The sequence below is a fragment of the Halictus rubicundus genome, chromosome 6 (genome assembly GCF_050948215.1).
Source record: "Halictus rubicundus isolate RS-2024b chromosome 6, iyHalRubi1_principal, whole genome shotgun sequence".
In the NCBI taxonomy this organism is placed as follows: domain Eukaryota; kingdom Metazoa; phylum Arthropoda; class Insecta; order Hymenoptera; family Halictidae; genus Halictus; species Halictus rubicundus.
In genome coordinates this window covers 16,697,664-16,716,975 of record NC_135154.1, presented here as the reverse complement: position 1 = coordinate 16,716,975, position 19,312 = coordinate 16,697,664, and the positions used below count along the sequence as shown (strand labels likewise).

General features: G+C 39.9%; 1 protein-coding gene and 1 non-coding gene across 6 annotated transcripts in view; one reads left to right on the top strand and one right to left on the bottom strand.

The window, feature by feature from the left end:
- Nrx-1 (neurexin 1) overlaps positions 1-19,312 on the top strand; it is a 479,861-nt gene that overhangs the window by 353,904 nt on the left and 106,645 nt on the right. For all 5 annotated transcript variants that reach the window (XM_076789038.1, XM_076789039.1, XM_076789037.1 and 2 more), the window contains 3 exons: positions 8,752-8,943; positions 11,565-11,708; positions 12,428-12,645. In XM_076789038.1, the coding sequence (XP_076645153.1) occupies positions 8,752-8,943; positions 11,565-11,708; positions 12,428-12,645 (554 nt within the window). The remainder of the gene's footprint in view (positions 1-8,751; positions 8,944-11,564; positions 11,709-12,427; positions 12,646-19,312) is intronic.
- Positions 10,645-10,726, bottom strand: Trnas-cga (transfer RNA serine (anticodon CGA)). The gene has a single exon. It is a non-coding gene; the product is annotated as a tRNA-Ser (tRNA).

Genomic DNA, 19,312 nt, shown 5'->3' with positions numbered 1-19,312 from the left:
AAAATAAACACTGCATGTACACTGTTTGTTGCAATCGATACACAAGACTTCGCAGTCTATACAAACCTCGTACAACTATCAAATTCTGGATCGAAATTTCGGTAAAACTCAGTCAACTCGATAATTGCAGAAAAGTTTCAACAATAGAAAAATATTTAGAACGTTCGGTGAGAGTCTCGTAAGTCAATCGAAACTGAACAGCCTCAAAACTTTCGGGATTGCTATCAACCGGAGGAAAATAAACGAGAGAGAGAGAGAGAGAGAGAGAGAGAGAGAGAGAGAGAGAGAGAGAGAGAAAGGAATGAATAGGAGTGGTACAGATTACCGTTGGAGGGTCTCGCGGCTTTATTAAACCGATAAATAAATAAAAGCTCGGAAGTTTTCAATGGCGGCCCGGGCTGCTGGCTGGCTCGGGTTCTCCATTGACCGGAGGACAAATAATGCCGGCCGAAATCACTTTCTCGGGTTTCCCGTTTTCTATAATCTGTCTTCCTTTCGAATTCTGTCGGCGTGCGCGCAGCACGTTCGGTTCAATAGCGTTAAATTCTAACGTCGAGTGATTTTTCCAACGACCGTTTTCATCCGCGGGGGCCATTTTACGACGCGGGAGGTTTACGGTTCCACCGGAACATGCGCGTATCGCGCAGGTTTTATAGGCTCGACAACTTATTCTGTATTAGCGCGCGAGCGTTATTGCCGGGTAAATTTCGACGCGATAAAAGGCGTTTCAGCGAAATTATATTGTCGGGAATTCCCCAGAAATTTGTCGATAAACCCCCCGGTACGATGGCCCGGACATTTCGATTTACATGGACGGATACACGTCAATCTACAGACGCAGAAACTTATTCTTTTAACGATCACGCGGATCGATATAATGTTGCTAGATCATTTTTAGTTTTACCGTTCAGCACACTGCAACGTTCCGTTAAATTTTCTGAAACTGTTCCGCTGTCATAGGTCCAATCATTTCTTATGTTGTACAGCGTGGCTCGAAGTGGCTTGTAAAATTATTTTAGTACACCTTTTATTCGATCCCTTTTGCCGACATTTTCAACTTTTTATAGAAAAATCTATAATTCTGTTGGAAAACAGAAATAGATTTCACCAGTAGAAAATTCACGAAAACACAAGAGCTAATAAAAGATGCACTGTAATTATTTCAATCCGAAATAACAAACACGCAAAGAGCATTAAAATTGAATGATACTTGTTGTGATGTAAAAGTTACCGGATGTTGCACATAACATGTGCTTGGGTACAGAAACGTACTCCATCATTTCCATGAAAGCCAGCTACATAACTTTAACAATTAGAAAATTAAAAATCTGGAGCCGGTTATATTTAATCTATGGTGGTGAATCTAGCGTTAAGGAGATGCAGATTTAATTTAATGTAATCCGTCACGAAAAGACAATTGTACGTCCATACAGCAGTAAAAAATTTCAATCAGAACCAAAACAAATTGTTTAAAGTAGTAAATTGTCAAATTAACATGACAGTCCCTGAGGCCACATATTTGTGCCAAAACGATAATATTTCGACGTCTCTGATCAAGGGTTAAATAAGTGAAAAATTGAAGGATTAACCCTTAGCACTCGGGTGGTGACTCTGAAGCACCACTAGAAATTGTTCTGGCATTATTTCAAAGAAATGACGAAAAATGTTACAAAATTTGTATTTAATAGATTACTATATATTTAAATATTATATGTGGAAATCGGATCAGTTTCGTATGAATAAAATGAAAATATTCTAAGACGGAAGAAAAATTTAGTTTTAGAATGAAAATAGCGCCGAGTGCAAAGGGCTAATAACAAGGAAGATTGGTGAAGAGGGTGTGAACAGTTTGTCTAAAAACCAACAACGAGAATCCGTAAAGACACGCCGTGAGGCAATAGAGTAATAATTTCGCGTTAACAGGAATCAGGCCAGTAAAAGAAACTTACGGCTTCATGGGGATTTGTGTACCTAGTATATCCTGGCGAAACTTCCGCGTATCCCATCGTGGTCAGCCGAATTACACGGACAGTTAATTTGGCAGTGAAACTTGCCTTTGAAACTCGACCCTTCTGCAATTTCAGCCTCAAAATTGTACTCTCCATCGCCTCAGCAGCACGAGCTTGCGCAAATTCTTGAACTGCGAACACTTGCTGCAGGCAAACAACCCCATTAACACGTAAAAAAGCCTGAGAGCAGTGATTACGTCTTGCTAAAGCTTTTACCACCTACTGTCGCTAGATAAGTCTACTACATTTTGTGCAAATTGTATTCGCAAGGGGATATCCGAATTTTGAAAATTACTTTTGCATTGGGGTATCTAATTTACGATTACTTGGTTTGTAAGTTATAAAGTGATGTAAAATAGTCAGTTTTAGTGCCCCGTAAACCTGTGCCGAATCAAGAATTATTAAACAAATCGCGATTTATTTCCATTGATAGGAACACAACGGTTCCGCAAAATGGCTACTGGCCTCGCAAGAGGACAGCCTAATCTCGCGAATGTGATTCACGTTCGTCGAAACCGCGATGAAATCTAGCTCGGTGAACTTGAAACGCTAATTGACACTTCCTAAAAACGGCCGACACGTACGTCGTAATCTCCTTTCGCTTTTGAACAAGAACCGAAATTCGTTAACCACGAAACGTTGATTAAGCCCCCGCTGGAGAGGCGGTTCAATTAAATCAACGTCGACGCGAATCGCCGCGGCTTAAACCGCGATTAGAGATAAGCCAATAAAATAATCTCCTCGATCGACCGAAATAAAACCGAAACAAAATAAACAACCGGTCGCGGAAACCGCCGGCGAACCGATAAGCAAAAAGTCACTAGTGTTGCCTAACGCACAATAACGAAAATTTCAAATTCAATTATTTTTGCCTTAACCTTCTCAAAAGTGGTACCGGTGAATTGTTGAGACTCCCCCGATTAAAATGTGTCCAAACATGACGTGCATCGGTCTACCTTTATGGACTTCATAAATAGTAATTACACGTATGTGTTCTCCATTTTGTTATTTACCAGTCTACAAAACTAGTCCGATTTACGTCGTGTTTGGACTCGTTTTAATCAGAAGAATCTCAACAATCTACTGGTACTGTATTTTACAAGGTGAATCAAAAATTGCTGGATTTGAAATTTTTGCTAGACCGTGGATTTGATGCATTTGTGACAAAACCGAGTTTGTGCAATTTGAAACGGTAGGGAAATTAAAATAGTCTAAGGACGTCGATATTAAGTACAAATAAAAAAAAAAATTGCAAAAATTGACTTTTACTTTTTTCTTTGCAATTCCGACTAACTCCTCTAAATTTTGTTTACCCGTTAATTGGTAAGCTAATTCTTCTAACATGTCAAAAGATCTCGGCTCATTTGGTTCAATTTGAAGAGGATTATGCGATTTTGAGATGCGGTCGAATACTTTTTGCTTATGTGCGTGAACCTTTGCGGCGGTGCTGTAAGTCAAACGGACTGGTTTAATGGCGGCGGATCTGTTCGAAAACACGCTGATCTAGCCAGAAGCCAGTGTGCAATCGCGACCAGCACCGCACACGGTGTGTTTTAGCTTGTAATTCGCTTCACGGCTCCGGCTATGTACAAATTTCCATGCGTTTCCGCGCGCGGCCGCTCCGCACTCGATCCGCACCCGCGCCGGATCGATTACCCGGGATAATGCCGTTGTAATAATGTTTGCTCGCAGTCGCAGTCGCGGCGAGCGACCGTATTTTTTCCTGTGGAACGACGAAAAAAAAAAAATTAATCCAACCGATTAATCATTGATTCCCGCCGGGGACCGGAAATTGTACCGTACGCGACCGTAACATCGATCGTTTCGCGCACGGCGACGCTATTAACGCTAAACCTATGGCTGCCGATTGAATAATCGCTTTCAGATCTTTTATTTTATTACGTGCCAGCTCTCCGAATTATGGAGGAATTTTTTTTTTTTTATCTTTTGGCGAGGCAGATCTCTTTTTACGCATGTGTCTACCGTAACAAAAATTGTACGAAATCTGAATAAATGCGATATTATGCAATTTCCCATTTTCATGGGTTGTTTCCCAAAAATTGAATGTAGAATCAAATTTCCTGGATTAGAATACTCGTTAGCTTTCTCGTGTTTCATAAACTTGTAAGAAATTCATAAAGATCCTTGAACCAAATAGATAAAATGAATGACTTTAGTAAAAATTGTCGGAATGAACGCAATCTCGCCGTTATTATTGTACAAAGCAACATGCACACCGGTCACAATTTCAGCTCGGCGATTCCACCGTCAAAGTCGAAAATTTCCAGAATCTTGACACCGAGCGAATGCGTTTCGTTACCATGGAAAACGTACCAATTTCGCGGAGCGTAGTGCGTCATAGCCAGCCCGAGGTGAGACATCTAATTAACGGGAAAGTCCCCCTCCGTAAAATCCAGCGATTACTTTCCGCGATACTCCGCGGAATAAAGTTGTCCGGTATAAATTTTGTCTGCGAAATTATGGCAGCGCGCTCGCGAAATCAAGCGTGTTCCAGCTGCCGAAATCCTTTTCCACGCTCGAAGCTCTCTTGTCGCCGGTAACAATTTCCGAAGAAAAAGCTCTCCTCATCGTCGAAAGAGCTTCATCCCCGCAGTTCGTCGACTCTAATCTCTTTTCCCCTTTTGCTTCCACTTCTCTCTCTCTCTCTCTCTCTCTCTCTCTTTCTCTCTCTCTCTCTCTCTCTCTCTCTCTCTCTCTCTCGCTCTCTCTCGCTATGACTATGCTTCCGTGGTTCATCCGATGCTGTCTTCCGTCCATTTTACCCCTCCCGTCACTTGCTCCTCGGGAAAAATAAGATTTATCTTGCTAGCTCCTCTGGCTACTTCTTCTTTGCCTTGCCACCGAGAAACACTGTGGCCCCTTCGAGCGAGACACCCGTTCCTTCGAGATTGTTTTTTGTTTATCAAGTCTAGTGGTTTGCAGGAACGTGGTCCGGCATGAATAAATTTTCAGCGGCCGGAGACGTTTTAATATTCCCACGTTGCTTTACGTTAATGGTCGAGGAAAATGGAATCGGGCTTTTGATGCTGTTTGCAGGACTCGTTTGTTTAATTTATGAGGGGGAAGGGTTCGCGTGTAACGGATGTGAGAGCAAGTGATTTTTGTAAACTTTTTTCTTGGAGACTATTGGCAATTTCGAGGAACTGTTTTGTTACACTTCAAGACGGAATTCTTGTATAATAGCTGTAATATGAAGTGATTTTTAACAACTTTTTCCAGAAAGATATTGACAGTAAAATTTCAATATCTCAAGACAATAAATAAGTGATTTTTATGATTTTTTCCCCGGGCAACTGTTAATACTATTGAAATTAATCTTTGTGGAACGCGTAGGTACATCCTTACCGTACAAGAAAACATTTTTTTAAGTTGCATTCGTCTATTTATTTATTGAGCAGAGTGCAATCACGTCAACCTGCCATGTTCTGCGCGTAAGCCCTTATTTGCGTGACACGTAGCACCGGTCGTGGTCATGCGAACATGAAAAATTAATCATTTTCCTAACTTCAGATAGTTCACGTGGGGATTATTCGAATTTTTTAAAACAATGAGGAATTGAACGACTTCTGACGTTTAGATGAAAAATGTCGATTTAATATTGACACAAGACCAGAACGGGTCGATTTAAAGATTGAAGCTTCCCCTTTACAGTGAATGCTAAAACCTTGATCTACGATGTTTTCAGAACGATTCATTCAGAACGAAAATTTTCTGATGCTTTTACAGACGATTCGAGTTGTAACATTTTCGACCAAAAACGTGTCCTCAGTTTTTCACCCGCTTTATCCTGCATAAATGTCACAGAAAAAAATAAATTATGGTCTGCGACAGTAGAGACTCCGACCATCAAAATGAGTCAAAATTTATTACTTCACTATTTTTCGTAACGAAATTATCGTCGTTCAAATATTGACAGATCAAACACTTTTTGGATCCACTGTATATCTATCAGAGACTACATAGACAAATAGACAAACAATAAACATAACTCCGCTTCTTCTAAGAAATTACGAACATCAAAGTGGTTCTAATCATTGCAACCGTACAACAAATTGTAGTGCGAGAGGTTAATAGGCTTTCAATAGATAGAACGTAGAATTGGAAAAACGAGAAACGTGTGAGGATTATATATAAGAGAAAAATGGAATATTTCAATGGCGTTCTTTTCCCAGATATTCTAACAAAATGGCGTTAGAGATCGAATTGGCAGCAAATATAATATTCGCGAGAATTGTTGTCGGGGAACGGGTCTTAGATGCAACAATAGTTAGGTCGCGTATCGCGGTTCCGTTTTCGAGGGGCGGCGGCAATGGCGGCGGCATGGTACCGGAAATAAACGTTTCGAGGATCTCTGTTGTTATCTTCGTGCACGTACCCCTGAAATACGCGGTTTCCCAGACTCGTGAAATAACGCCGTTCCGGTCGGCACTCGGCAAAAAGATTAGGGAACGATTAGGCACGCTCGCTGGAAAGGGTTGCGCGAAGAGGGACCATTATTTTCATCAGGCACGTCATACCACCGAACCCAGTAGGGTAATTCGCCGCCGCTCGAAAATTCGCGGGCCGTACAACGCGCCGCGCCGTTTCAAGCGAAATTTAGTTTTCTACCAGGGAAAAAAAAATTGCGCTCCGGATAATAGACTTTAAGCGAGTCCCGCGACTTTTTAATTAACGTTGAATAACGGGTCTCATCAACGCTCTACGGCCGGCCGCCACGGCGAATAATTACCGATAGTTTGAGCGCGCTCCACTACTCGGACCAATCTCGCGGCGAGTGTCCCGCTGAAAGTCCAATTGCGACCGCCGGAAACGGGAATTTTTCTGGAAATAAAAGACCGCCGGAAGTGCTGCCGATTATTGTCGAAATAATCGGCGAACGGTGTTGCGAGATGCGCCGCGCGATCGATACTGCACCGTGCTGATCGCTATGACATGCATTTCACGCGTCTGTTTTACCGGTCAAACTGTAACCGTTTCGTAAAAAATTATCGTACGACGATAAATTTGGATACATTTTACAGTCAGGAGTTTCATAATCCATCGTTCGATTCATTCTAAGATCTTCTTGACGATGTAACGGGCGAGACACCGAAGACGCCATTTTTCTCGAAAATGCTATGCATTTTAAACATCTGTGGGAACTTTCAAAAACTTTTCTCGTGACTGTAACCACCGGGGATTTAAAGATTGAAGCTTCTTCTTTACAACCTCATCCTAAAAATCGATGTACGATTTTTTTCACCGTTTTATAGATCTTCGAACGAGAGGTGTGACGCCATCTTTACAAATACTATTGTAAAGTGTTCGGTTTCCCAGCTGCCACATCGTAAAAAAATATCTTAGTTTTAATTGAACACCGCTTTGCGAACGCAGAGGCTTCAGCTTTGAAACGAGCCCAGGCTTATGGTTGTGTTGTTCGTTTCTCCGAAATGATCACAATTTTCGAGAACCAGAAATCTAGCGTTGAAATGCAATGAACGTAATTGAAACAAAATGTACATATTGTTGATTAATTTCTTCGGCGCCTGGTGCGTCAAAAATCGCGCGGAACACAGGGCAGTGATGAATGTTTTTAAATAGAATGCATTTCATATTTTATCTGAGGATAAATGCGAGACGCGACAGGCCCGGCGGCTATAAATAATCGATCATTAAAAATACATCAAGTGTATCGGTGAATGATAGGCCGGCAACGAATTTCACGCGTCATGAATCGGTCGAGACTCGGAAGAAAGCGTATGAATTACGCGGACATCGATTTATCATCTACCATTCTGCATTTGTCACTGAAACGTCCCGATATCGCTTACGAAACTCGATTAGGAGAGTCGGAAGAGCGTGGGGAAAGAGAGAGAGAGAGAGAGAAAAATAGAAGAAGAGAAGTGGTATGACAAGAGAGAGTGGTATTCGTTACACTCGTAGATAAGCTTCGCTGCATTTGATCTATGTCGAGTGCCGGGAAACTACGGCGAAACTCTCATCTTTTCAGGGAAACAGCGTAAAAGTTACCAGATGATACGGTTTTTCCACTGTGTCGACGCTGGAAGATTTTTTTTCAGTATCTTCTGGCGGATATTTTCATAAAAATTGCATCGCTCATTATGCTATTTATTATCCCCCGATCGTCAAATATTTAATACATTGGATTAAACATTCAATGCATTCGATTATTCATTTAACGCAACTTATTCGATAAAGGATTCAGACCTACTGAAATTGTAACGACAACAGAATCATTTCGACCGATAAAGAATATCACAAGTCCCTTACAAAGAACGAATAATTTTAATTGAAAACGTTTTGCACGATCACACGTTACATTGCTGCAACCATTAAATTGCAATCTTAAATTTTGTTTGTTATTTGATAAAAGCTGCGTTACAGTTCGTCGCCCAATTTATATTCGATCACTGAAAGTATACAGTGATATAATTAGATTCAATGTAACGTAAATAACACACGCTTTCCCGGCGAAATTGGATTGTTCAACGCCAATTACGCGGGATGTATTAAATTCATTTTGCAAATTTTCAGAGATCGTTTCGTTGCTATTTTCGCATTTGAAAAGTTTGCAAGAAGGAACCGCATGATCAAATGAATCAAATAGAATTTAAGTCTAAAGCAACTTCTAGTAGATAACAATAAATATTCGAACGTAAAATAATTTAAGAAGGAAATTTCCAGCACAGAGATTAATAAATGAATCATTTTCGTTTTCCAGGTGATTCTACGGAACTAGACCTGGATGGATTGTTATACATAGGGGGTGTGGGTGCACCCTTCGCACCCCTAACATTGCCGCCAGTATTGTGGACAGGTACTCTGAGACAGGGTTATGTCGGCTGCATGAGAGAGCTTGTCATAGACGGCTTGCCGATCGATATAGCCGGATATGCTCAACAACAAGACTCTGGTAAGAGAATGGAAACAATTTTCTAGTGAAAACTGCAATTCAGTATTTTCCGAAACCCCGAACCATCCCTTAAAAAAATTGAAAATAATCTGAATTAAAAATAAATCTCTCAAATTAAAAATAAATGGCAACAAGTCACCACAAATAATAACGAACACATAATTGACTAAACTATAATTTTTATTGAATCCATAAAATCCATAAAACAGCTATACTAAAACAAAAATTATTTCTCTCAATAGATTTGCTAAAATGTAAATGTTCTAAATTTTGATTCAGTGGTTACAGAAGGATTTTTGTGGTTATTTGGTTACAGAAGGATTTTGATTAAATAGAAATTTATTTAGGGGCTCCGAAAGTTCGTTGTAGTAATTTAGTGGTATTACTATACAATATTTATTATCTTCGCTGAACGAGGCGAAGTCGCAGTGTTCATAGTAATAGCTGGTTGATGATCAGTGCGAGCAATATTCGACGTAATGTAACACGCAAAATATTAATAGAGTTACATGCACGCTGCATTGCACGAATTTCCCGTTTTCTGTATTCTTGTTTCTACATCATTTATGAAATGTGACGTGTATGCTATACAGCGCTGCAGCAATAGGTTAATTAATTTATTATGTCAACTTACACGGTACACCGTGAGTTTACAATTACGTTTAAAATGAAACGCGAAAGCAGAAGCGGCCGCATAAAGCGGAGGGTTTGCAAAGTCGAACAATGGATAGATTTGCGTGTACGCAGAGCTAAGTTTAAATAATTTATTCACCGCGTTATGAAGAACTGTACGATAGATATAGTTTGGACAAGAACAATCGATATCGTGATGCAAAGTTACATGGTCGTGCACAACACCTGTGATTTCAAAATGTATAGTATAGTTTGTTCGTCGAAAAACGAAATGCATAAATAGATAATTAGGAAAAGATACATAGACATAATAAATGTCCATTGCATTCCTATAATTCATAGATTATGTGTCTGAAGTCAGATATATAATTATTATAACCATTAATGAACCTAACTTTTCCTTCAGAAAACAGGCAGTAGCATAAATAATTTATTTGTCATAGATATAGGAAACTGTGATAAAAACATTGCGCTCGGAAAAAATAATTATTATCGCACGAAGTCGTGTACTCTTACGATAACAATAGTGATTCTGCAGTGTATACTGGTCTAAATGATTTATTTATCGTGCACGGAATTCGAAAAATTGTGATAAAAATATTAAAATCACGTGGTCATCATAACAATAGTGATTTTATAGTACGTACCGAATTAAATAATTTATTTATCATACACTAAATTTATATAAAACACTGTGCGAGAAATGTTGCTTGAAACAGACTAACAATTATCGTAGTACAAAGTCGAGAAGCGACTTTGATAACGGGTCGTGTGATAAAGCTAATATCGTATGATAAGAAGTGTGATTTTGGAGTGTATATTGGTTTAACTAATTTATTTATAGTGTAGTGAATTTACATTAAAAATTGTGATAAGAATGTAGCTCGAAAAAGAAGAATTAATAACATAAAACGTAGTCACTCGATGGTACACTTCCAACAGCGATTTGGAGGTGTAAACATTTTATAAAAATATTGTTGACGATTATTTCTCACGTAAAATATGTTTATTAAAATGGAGGATGTGAAATTATAAAAAAAAATCATTTTTACGGAAAAAAAAGATTTTCGCTGCGGACAGGATTCGAACCTGTGCGGGCATAGCCCATCAGATTTCGAGTCTGACTCCTTAACCACTCGGACACCACAGCTTGTGGAAGACTGTGCCTTCAAAATTCACTTGAACCACACTCCGACTTTGTTACATGGAATATTTTTTCTAATACCATACTACCTTATAAATTATCGTATCATATTGCACAATAATGTTACGAAAAATATGATTTAATAATCGTCATTATCATTTGGAATGCAATATTGAGCAAATTTAAATTACACTTCATTTACGAAAATTGGAAATTGATCTTTATTTAATTTGTATCAATTAAATAAATTAAGAAGTGAACATTGTTTATCAAGAATTTAAAGAACGAATTTAATTTATACCATTTAAAGAAATTAAACTATGAACATTATTTAATTTATACCATTTCAAGAAACTAAAGAATGAACATTATTCAATTTACACAATTTACAGAAATAGAAAATAAAACTTTATTTAATTTACACTATTCACAGAAACTAGAAAATGAACTTTTATTTCCTTATGTACAAAAATATGAAGGCTGAATATTATTTGTTCTAAAACTAGTTGTGCCTCGGCACAAATAAATTCGGAAACCAATTCAATTTAACAATAAATTACACTGTATCCAATTTGGACTGCTCGCAAGTGATATACACGCGAAACCCGCGCCGCGGTGCGACCATAAGTTTATTCGGTGGTCTTTTTAGTTCGGACTGTTATGCATAGCATTATGAACGATGAAATGCATGGAATCCGTTTCCCGGGGACAGAAATGTTTTCCTCGGGAGGGCCACGAATTTTTGCAAAAGGAAGGAATGCCGCGTTCCTGAACGGATGAAAGACTTGAACCGGAAACACTTGTCACTGTCTACGTAATTTCGTTTCTCTGGACAATTTTGCAGGCGCTGTCAGACCAGCTTGTCCTTCTCACCAGCCCCACTGTCCCTCGGAGCCCTGCATGCACGGCGGCCTTTGTCTCGAAGGGTGGAACAGGTTTCATTGCGATTGTACCGGAACACCCTTCACCGGTCCTACATGCGGAAAAGGTAAGACCGAGTTTTCCTTTCGGTTCCCATTTCACAGGATTTTTCCAGCCGATCGAAACTGTCCCCTCAACCAAAAAAAAATTCATGCACGTTGCCTCGCGGTGCAACAATTCAACACTCGTCGACCTCTCTGCGGTCTGACGTGTTAACTTGTACAGGAAGCCTACGAATGAACCACATAAAATTTAATTAATTTATCACAACAAACCTAGGAAATTAACTCCTTGCACTCGGAGAACCTTTCTTAACACTAGGTTTACGGAGCACTAAAAATGACTATTTTACATTTCCTTGTAGAAATATCATGAATATATCTATCAAAATCTGTAGCCATTTTTTTAAGGATATGTACCTAGAGAAATCAATTTGTTAAATAATTCCTCGTGGATCCACGTTTGCAATCTCAATATTCGTGAATTTAAAATATTAGAATCCGTCATTTTGACGGGTCCCGTAAATCTAGTGTTAAGTTACCTATCAGCAATGCATTCATTTATCATTTGCGGAAACTACGTATATAGATTAATTACTTGAACTACTACTACTTACTGTGTTTGTTATAATGTATGAAGTGGGAATTTTAGGTCTTGTATGAAAGCATAATTGGTAGCAATCTTTTTATGTCCCCCGAAAAGGGACATTCGAGTTTCGATGTCCTCTGACAGAGGACAGTCCAGTGAATATAATATATTTATAATTTTCTGCTACGCCTGTTACAGATGCATCGACGCTGCATCTAAACGGAACGCAACAGATGACAGCGCTGATGCCAGAGGACTCGAGAACGCAAGCTGAAGAACTCACACTGCGTTTCAAAACCACCAAGCCACAAGGGCTGCTTTTGGCAACGAGTCTCGAGAACAGTCCTGATAGATTGCAAATCTACCTGGACATGGGCAAAGCGAAGATGCTGATCCACATCGGGGATAAGGAGAAGGTGAGTGTTATTTTAACGAAACAATTTAATCAAATACTTGAAAAAAAAACTACTCTCTTATTTTATGCTGACGACTGCAACGCTTAAAGTTTTATCGACAGTTGAATTGTTGAAAATAATTCCCCATTCTTTTTACAACGAAACTCAAATCCCCAGAATTTAAATGTACATCAGCTCTCAACGGTATCATTGTTAAATATTGGATATACATTTTGTATGAAATGGGATTATACATCGAACATTTGGTTATTAGCCCTGTCTGGAAGAAAAAAAGAGACCGAATATCGGAAAATGTATGGAGCCAATATTTTTATTCCATCGCTATTATTAAATTCTTGTTAACCCTCATTGAACGGCGAAATTGATTTCAATTCCTCGGTCCCAAAAAGATCGTCGATTCGGTGGGAGTCGACGTTAAATAAACTAAACGAATTTAATTCTGAAAGTGGGTAGCGCGACATGTGGAACATAGTAAATTTAATTAACGAGAATAGAGCTCGAAATAAAGCAGACGGAGATTCTGACGGGGCGATCCGTTTATAGAGAACAATACTGACTAGACAGAGGTCACCGCAGAGAAAAGAAACGATTACATGGATCAAAATACGCATACATTTGAAGACGGCAAGTACGGGTGACGCGTAAACACAAACAGAAAGCGCGAGACACTTCAACACGTTGACCGCCACGTCACCCATATGCGGGTGACGGAATTATTTCTACGGGTTTTTAAATGAATTTTTACATTAATATATTCATCGTACCAAATTTGATTAGGATCTGTAAAATGCAAGAAAGTTGGGGGACTACTCAATGTCATACATTTAATTTTTTACAATTTTTATCTCGTTAAGTAATTTACTTTGATTTCGTGGCTTTTTGAGATTTCTAGTATGGCAGTCAAAGTGTTAAGCATAGTGTTCGAGCAACGCTAGAGGCACGTGCGTGAACAAGAATTTCACTTCCAAGATTCCCACTGAACGTCTACTTCATGCTTCAAAATATACAATACCTCGCATAAAACGAAGAAAAATGCAGGAAAACAAGATTTCGGGACTACATTGAAGTAATGAAACGATCTCGTGCCATTGTTCTCAACATTACAGCGAAATTGAATTTCATTCGTCAGATCATTAACAAACAGCTCTGAACAAATTAAGCGAGTTACTGCACTTTCAAATTTCGCTGGTGAAATCTGCTCGACGCTGAAAACGGAAATATTTCGCACGGAACGGTAAAAAATGCAGTGGAACAGCATTTTAGGACTCCATTGAAATAATGAAACGATCTCGCGGCATTGTTCTTAACGTTTCGGCAAAGCAAAATTGAATTTCATTCGTCGGGTCATTAAGAAACAGCTCTGAACAAATTGAGCGAGTTACTGCACTTTCGGATTTCGCTGCGGGGAAATCTACTCGGCGCTGAAAAGGGAAATATTTCGCAGGGAACGGTAAAAAATGCAGGGAAACAGCATTTTAGGAGGGCGTTTGAATAATGAAACGAACCCGCGGCACGATGGCGACGCGATTTTAAACCGGGCGGTCCGCGATTCGCGGAACACACCGGTACCCGTGAAATATTCAAATAACGAACGTTGTAACAAGGTCGAGCGGAAAAGCGGTAATCCTATCGCCAAAATAATTCCAGGATCAACACTTTTTCCGCTCGGATTACCAGCGTGTTGTCCGTGGCTAATCGTAAACGTAAAGAGCATTAACCTTTGGGCCGTTCCCGGGCCGCACAGCGTGATAACGCATGAAATTCTGTGCGACCTTGCGCGACGATCATAATTCATCGATCCTGCGAGGCTGGTTCCAGCGGGATGGAATAAATTGCCTGTAAAAATTCAAATCGAACGGAAATAGTGGCAACCGATGGGGTCCCGCGGTTGTAATTCATGGCGGATCTTTCGGATTCCGGTTCTTCAACGGAAAGTGCTCTCGCTGGAGACGAGCGGAACGTTGACGTTCCATCTCTCTCTCTTTCTCTCTGTATAGTCGTTCGATCGACGAATAATATTCGCGTAATACGTCGACGCAACGACGTTTCAATATTCCACCTTACAACCCGCTCCGCTGCGGAAATTATTGTTACGGGCGACGAATTTTTATTTAACAGTGCGCCGTCTCCTACGTGCCCCCCACCCCCACCCCCCCCCCAGGACACGGGCGTAAAATTCTCCAATAAAATCGTAGGACGTGTCCTCGTTGAACTACGTCTGCTATATACATGTATACACGGAATGCGACTCGTCCTTGAATGGATCTTTAGTCGACTGATTTGTTTTTATATTTCATTGTTCATTCCTTTTTGGAGGATCTTCAACAACAACTTGTTGCTGAAATGAGCATGCAAAGAAGCTGCGAAAATATTGGAAAAATTCCGACGAATTGAAAATATTCCACATAAGGAACTGCAATCTAATTACTTGCATGTACAGAAAACGATAGTTGTTCGCCCCCGTATCTTCGGTGCTTCGGCACACACACGCGCACAGACAGTTTCGAAAGCGGTCGATGCAAAGTTGAAGCGCTCAGCAGTCATTATTTAATCAATACAGGCTGCCTCCTTGGTTCATTTTACCGAGATACCACGTACGCGTTGCACACCCACACACTTCGCCGTTACGCAAACTGAAACCACGAATACGAGCCGCTCTTCTACGTGGTGGAACAACATTGCTTCCTGCAGAATCTCGAATGCTTACAAGTCACACAGCTTGTTTCCCGCGGAAAGGCCTCCGACGATTCCTGCGTTCTAATTGTAAAAGTGGAACATAAACATTCATCGTGACTATCAGCGACTTGGTGTATACTCGTCCCTCGACCATGGGCTGCATCCTCGAGTTGCATCGAGCACACTGGTACGACGCGTGTGCAGTTTGTTTCGCAAATTTTTATACCAAAAAGCGAACACGCTATTGTGATTTAAGAAAAGATTTAGAAACAATTTTATTTTTCTGGGGGAAAAAATAGTGAGGACTGGGGGCGATATAATTTCATAGTTACCACTTAGCAAATTAGAATTCGCAATTTTCATTTCACTGGGCGAATTGGTTGAAAATTATACTATACTTCGAAATTTTTGACAGCATTCTCTGTCAACTAAAAGCGAGAACAGCTGTTTGATTCGGTTTTGTTTGCTGACAGGATTGTTCCTCTTGTGCAACGTGTCCCGTGAATAATACAGTTTCAATACGGGTTCCGTAATTATGATATTTTTGCGAGACACGTAGACAGAATCCGCAACCTAACTGCAAGCAACGCTATTTCGAGTGGAAACAGAATCGCAGAGTACAACCGCTTTGCGATTAGGGGAGGCCTGTAATTTACGTTTATGTTTCAATCTCGGTCTCTACACGGTTTCGATAATTAAACGGAATAATTGATATGGTAATGAACCTTTTAATTAGTTCGGGGAAAATGGAATCGTCTGTGACCGTGTTCGTTAACTGTCGATATAACATCCTCCATCATTTCTTAAACGAATTAACTATTCTTTATTCGGAGGTATCTCCGTGAGCTGTAAGATCCATTAACGCCGGAGTATGTGTACAGTTTCGTTCCGATATAAGACGACGCTGTTTATTTCGAAATAAGAAATTGGCCATCTCCCCTTTTTCTTTCAAAGTTGTTCCGCTCGACAACAAGGATATTCTATCCTTTTCCAACGAAACATAGTTCGACACTTGATACATGCCGCTACATTCGAAATAAGACGAAAGGCGGTCCCGAGCCATCGTCTTATATCGGAATAAAACTGTGTTGGTGAAATACCGGCGCGAGTCAGAAATGACTCCGGCATATAAATTGAAATGGGTTCCGGTTAATATAAATCTATATACTACTGATCGACTTGTATTTAATATAAATTACGAAACCTTTTACCTTTTTGGATGTAGAAACAGAAATTGATGAAACAGTTGAGAGAAGAGTTTAACCCTTTGCACTCGAAGCTATTCTAACTCCAAAACAGAACATTTCTTCCGACCTAGAATATTTCCCTTCTATATATATATTTTTCATGTTACACATGCAAGAATGGTGCAATTTACTTGTACAATACTGAAATGTTCAGTAACTTATTAAATACAAACAAATGTAATAATGTAAAAAATATGTTGAATACAGCAATTTTTAGTGGTGCCTTACAGTCACCATTCGAGTGCTAAGGGTTAATATTGTATTCGCAAGAACAGACATGAAGATGTTACGTACGGAGAAGTTTCTCCATAGAGGTTCATTCATTCAGGTTCGTTCGCGACGTACCATAGTTCAACAGAGACTTCTCGAACCCAGTGGCTCCCCTATTTCGCATTGGGTTCGTCCACGAAAACTATACCATCCTAAAGCTCTCTGATTTCGCATCAGGTTCGTCCGGGTACCTAACCAACAAATCGCAAACCATATTCCTGGGGTAATAACCCTTCGCCGGCCTCTCGCGCTGCTCGCGGCCCCGGCTCGTAACAAAGGAGACAGTTCCGCGGCGCACTTAATGAATCGAATCAATTGAATTCTACGTACGCATACATATGCATACATGCGCCGTCTCGGTGCACGTGCAAATAGATTCGAAGCCGCCCTATAGGTAAACAGGTGGAAATGAAATCGGGGTCAGTGGGTGAACACTGTGTGCCAATTAAACGGGCCGAATTAATTAACGGCGCGCAAAATTGCCCACCGACTTTTGCAATATAGATTGTTCCGAATATTGGACAGCGGGTGGCAATGAATTCGGTGAAATACTTTCACACGGTCACCTTGAACGGCAAGATTGACAGAATAAATTCTGCTACTGTTCCCATAATCCTCTAATTACTCCGTTCCAATCAATATTCCGCAAACGTTGGGACACTTTACAGACGTTCATTATTTCCAGTATATACTGGAAACACCCACCGCAATGTATGTAAATATTAACTGTAACCTTCTCTTTTATATTCAATTGTAATCGATGTGGTCGCTAATCACCTGTAGCTGTTAATGCGACCACTTTAAAATAAACGATATATAATAATAATAATAACTATACTAATAAACACGATTTGCGAAATATACAAAAGTTTGCACGTTAAGTGACAGATTACTCGACTGTAGAAATTCAAAGATAGCTTTCAGTGTGTTTATTGGTAATAATTGATATTGTTATTGACAGTTTAGTGTATTTATTAGTATTAATTGCTCTGAAATAGCAGCGAGGGAATAAACGATCACGGTTTAATGAGGGACCGCATAGTTTGCAGTCCAACAGCGAAAGAATGGGTATTCGATTGTTATTGGGATTCCGCGGGCAAACGAAAAGTGTAATTAGGAGACGAAGGAATATAAAACGAGAGAGGCTGGGATAGAGTTAACGAATTTGCATTATGCACCGACCAATGAGCGAATCGCCACTCCACCCTCGAAATCGCTCGGCGATTTATCGGGCGGTCTACTGGATGCATCGTGATTGCAAAATTAGTTACACACACACACACCTGCGCGTTGCTCGCCGATGAAATATTCGGAATTTAGAGTATGATTTCGAAAATTTCTGCAATACAGCTTCTTTCGATATTAAAGTCACAAATTATTCGAATTATTACTTCCGCTTGCCGTTCCTCGACCAAATGAAATACTTTTCACATTTTTAATTCGATATGGTCTTTTGAATTAATTTCTATACTCTCTTACTCATACATTATTTACTTTTTTTCAATTATTCTGTGAAAGTTGTTACAATTCAAATCTGCATCTTGCAACAAGAAAAAGAAATGATTAAATTGTATTATTGAGAGTGATATCTAATAAATCCTTAACTGTGTATCACAGACTTCTAGAAACTATTAAACACCCACCAATAATTAATCTACTAAGCTCTAAAGATTTATTATACGATTGGCACGAATTGCCAACAACAATCCCTCAACTCACCGACTTCACAATCACTATTAACACTTTCGAGCACGCTCGAGCGATGATCGATATTCAACAAATTTATTTATACGACAAGTAAAACGATTCATCACTGATAGAGAGGTTTCGAATCGTTACGAGCCCCGACGCCGCCATTGAAACATCGCGCTCCGCTTCATTCGCGATGAAAAAACTTTCGACTAATATAGTCATCGGGAACGACCGTTTCATTTCACGGAAACAATCGATTCCGACAGAAAACACTTGAAATTCCTGGTCGGAAAGCAACCAAAAAAAAAAAAAAACACGAAAAAATGGAAAAAATCTCGTGCGCCGTCAATACTTTCCGCGGGATAATCCCGAAGACCTTGATAGAGCATTTCTATTAAAATTTTTCACCGACTCGGCAAATATTTACGATTCTCCGATCAATTTCAAGCGGACCGGGTCGGAGAGGGGTCAGCGTCCCGCGTTATACGCTATTTGCATTTCCCCTGTCGCACGCCGCGAAAAATTGCGAGTCGCGCGTTTCGCCGTGGAATCGAATCAACCTCGGTTTTTCAAAACAACGTGCGCCGACGGCGGAAGAAAAAATCCCACAGGAAGAAACCGTCGGAACAAAAATGATTACCAACGGGCCGCAGGAGCGGAGAGCTGTCCGCGTTGATTCTACATTGCGTTTGCAACAACAATTCTTTCGAGAAAATGCTACTTTTTTACGTGACGTTGTCGAGTTGAAATTGCGCTGTGTGTCAAGCATCATCGAGGGTATC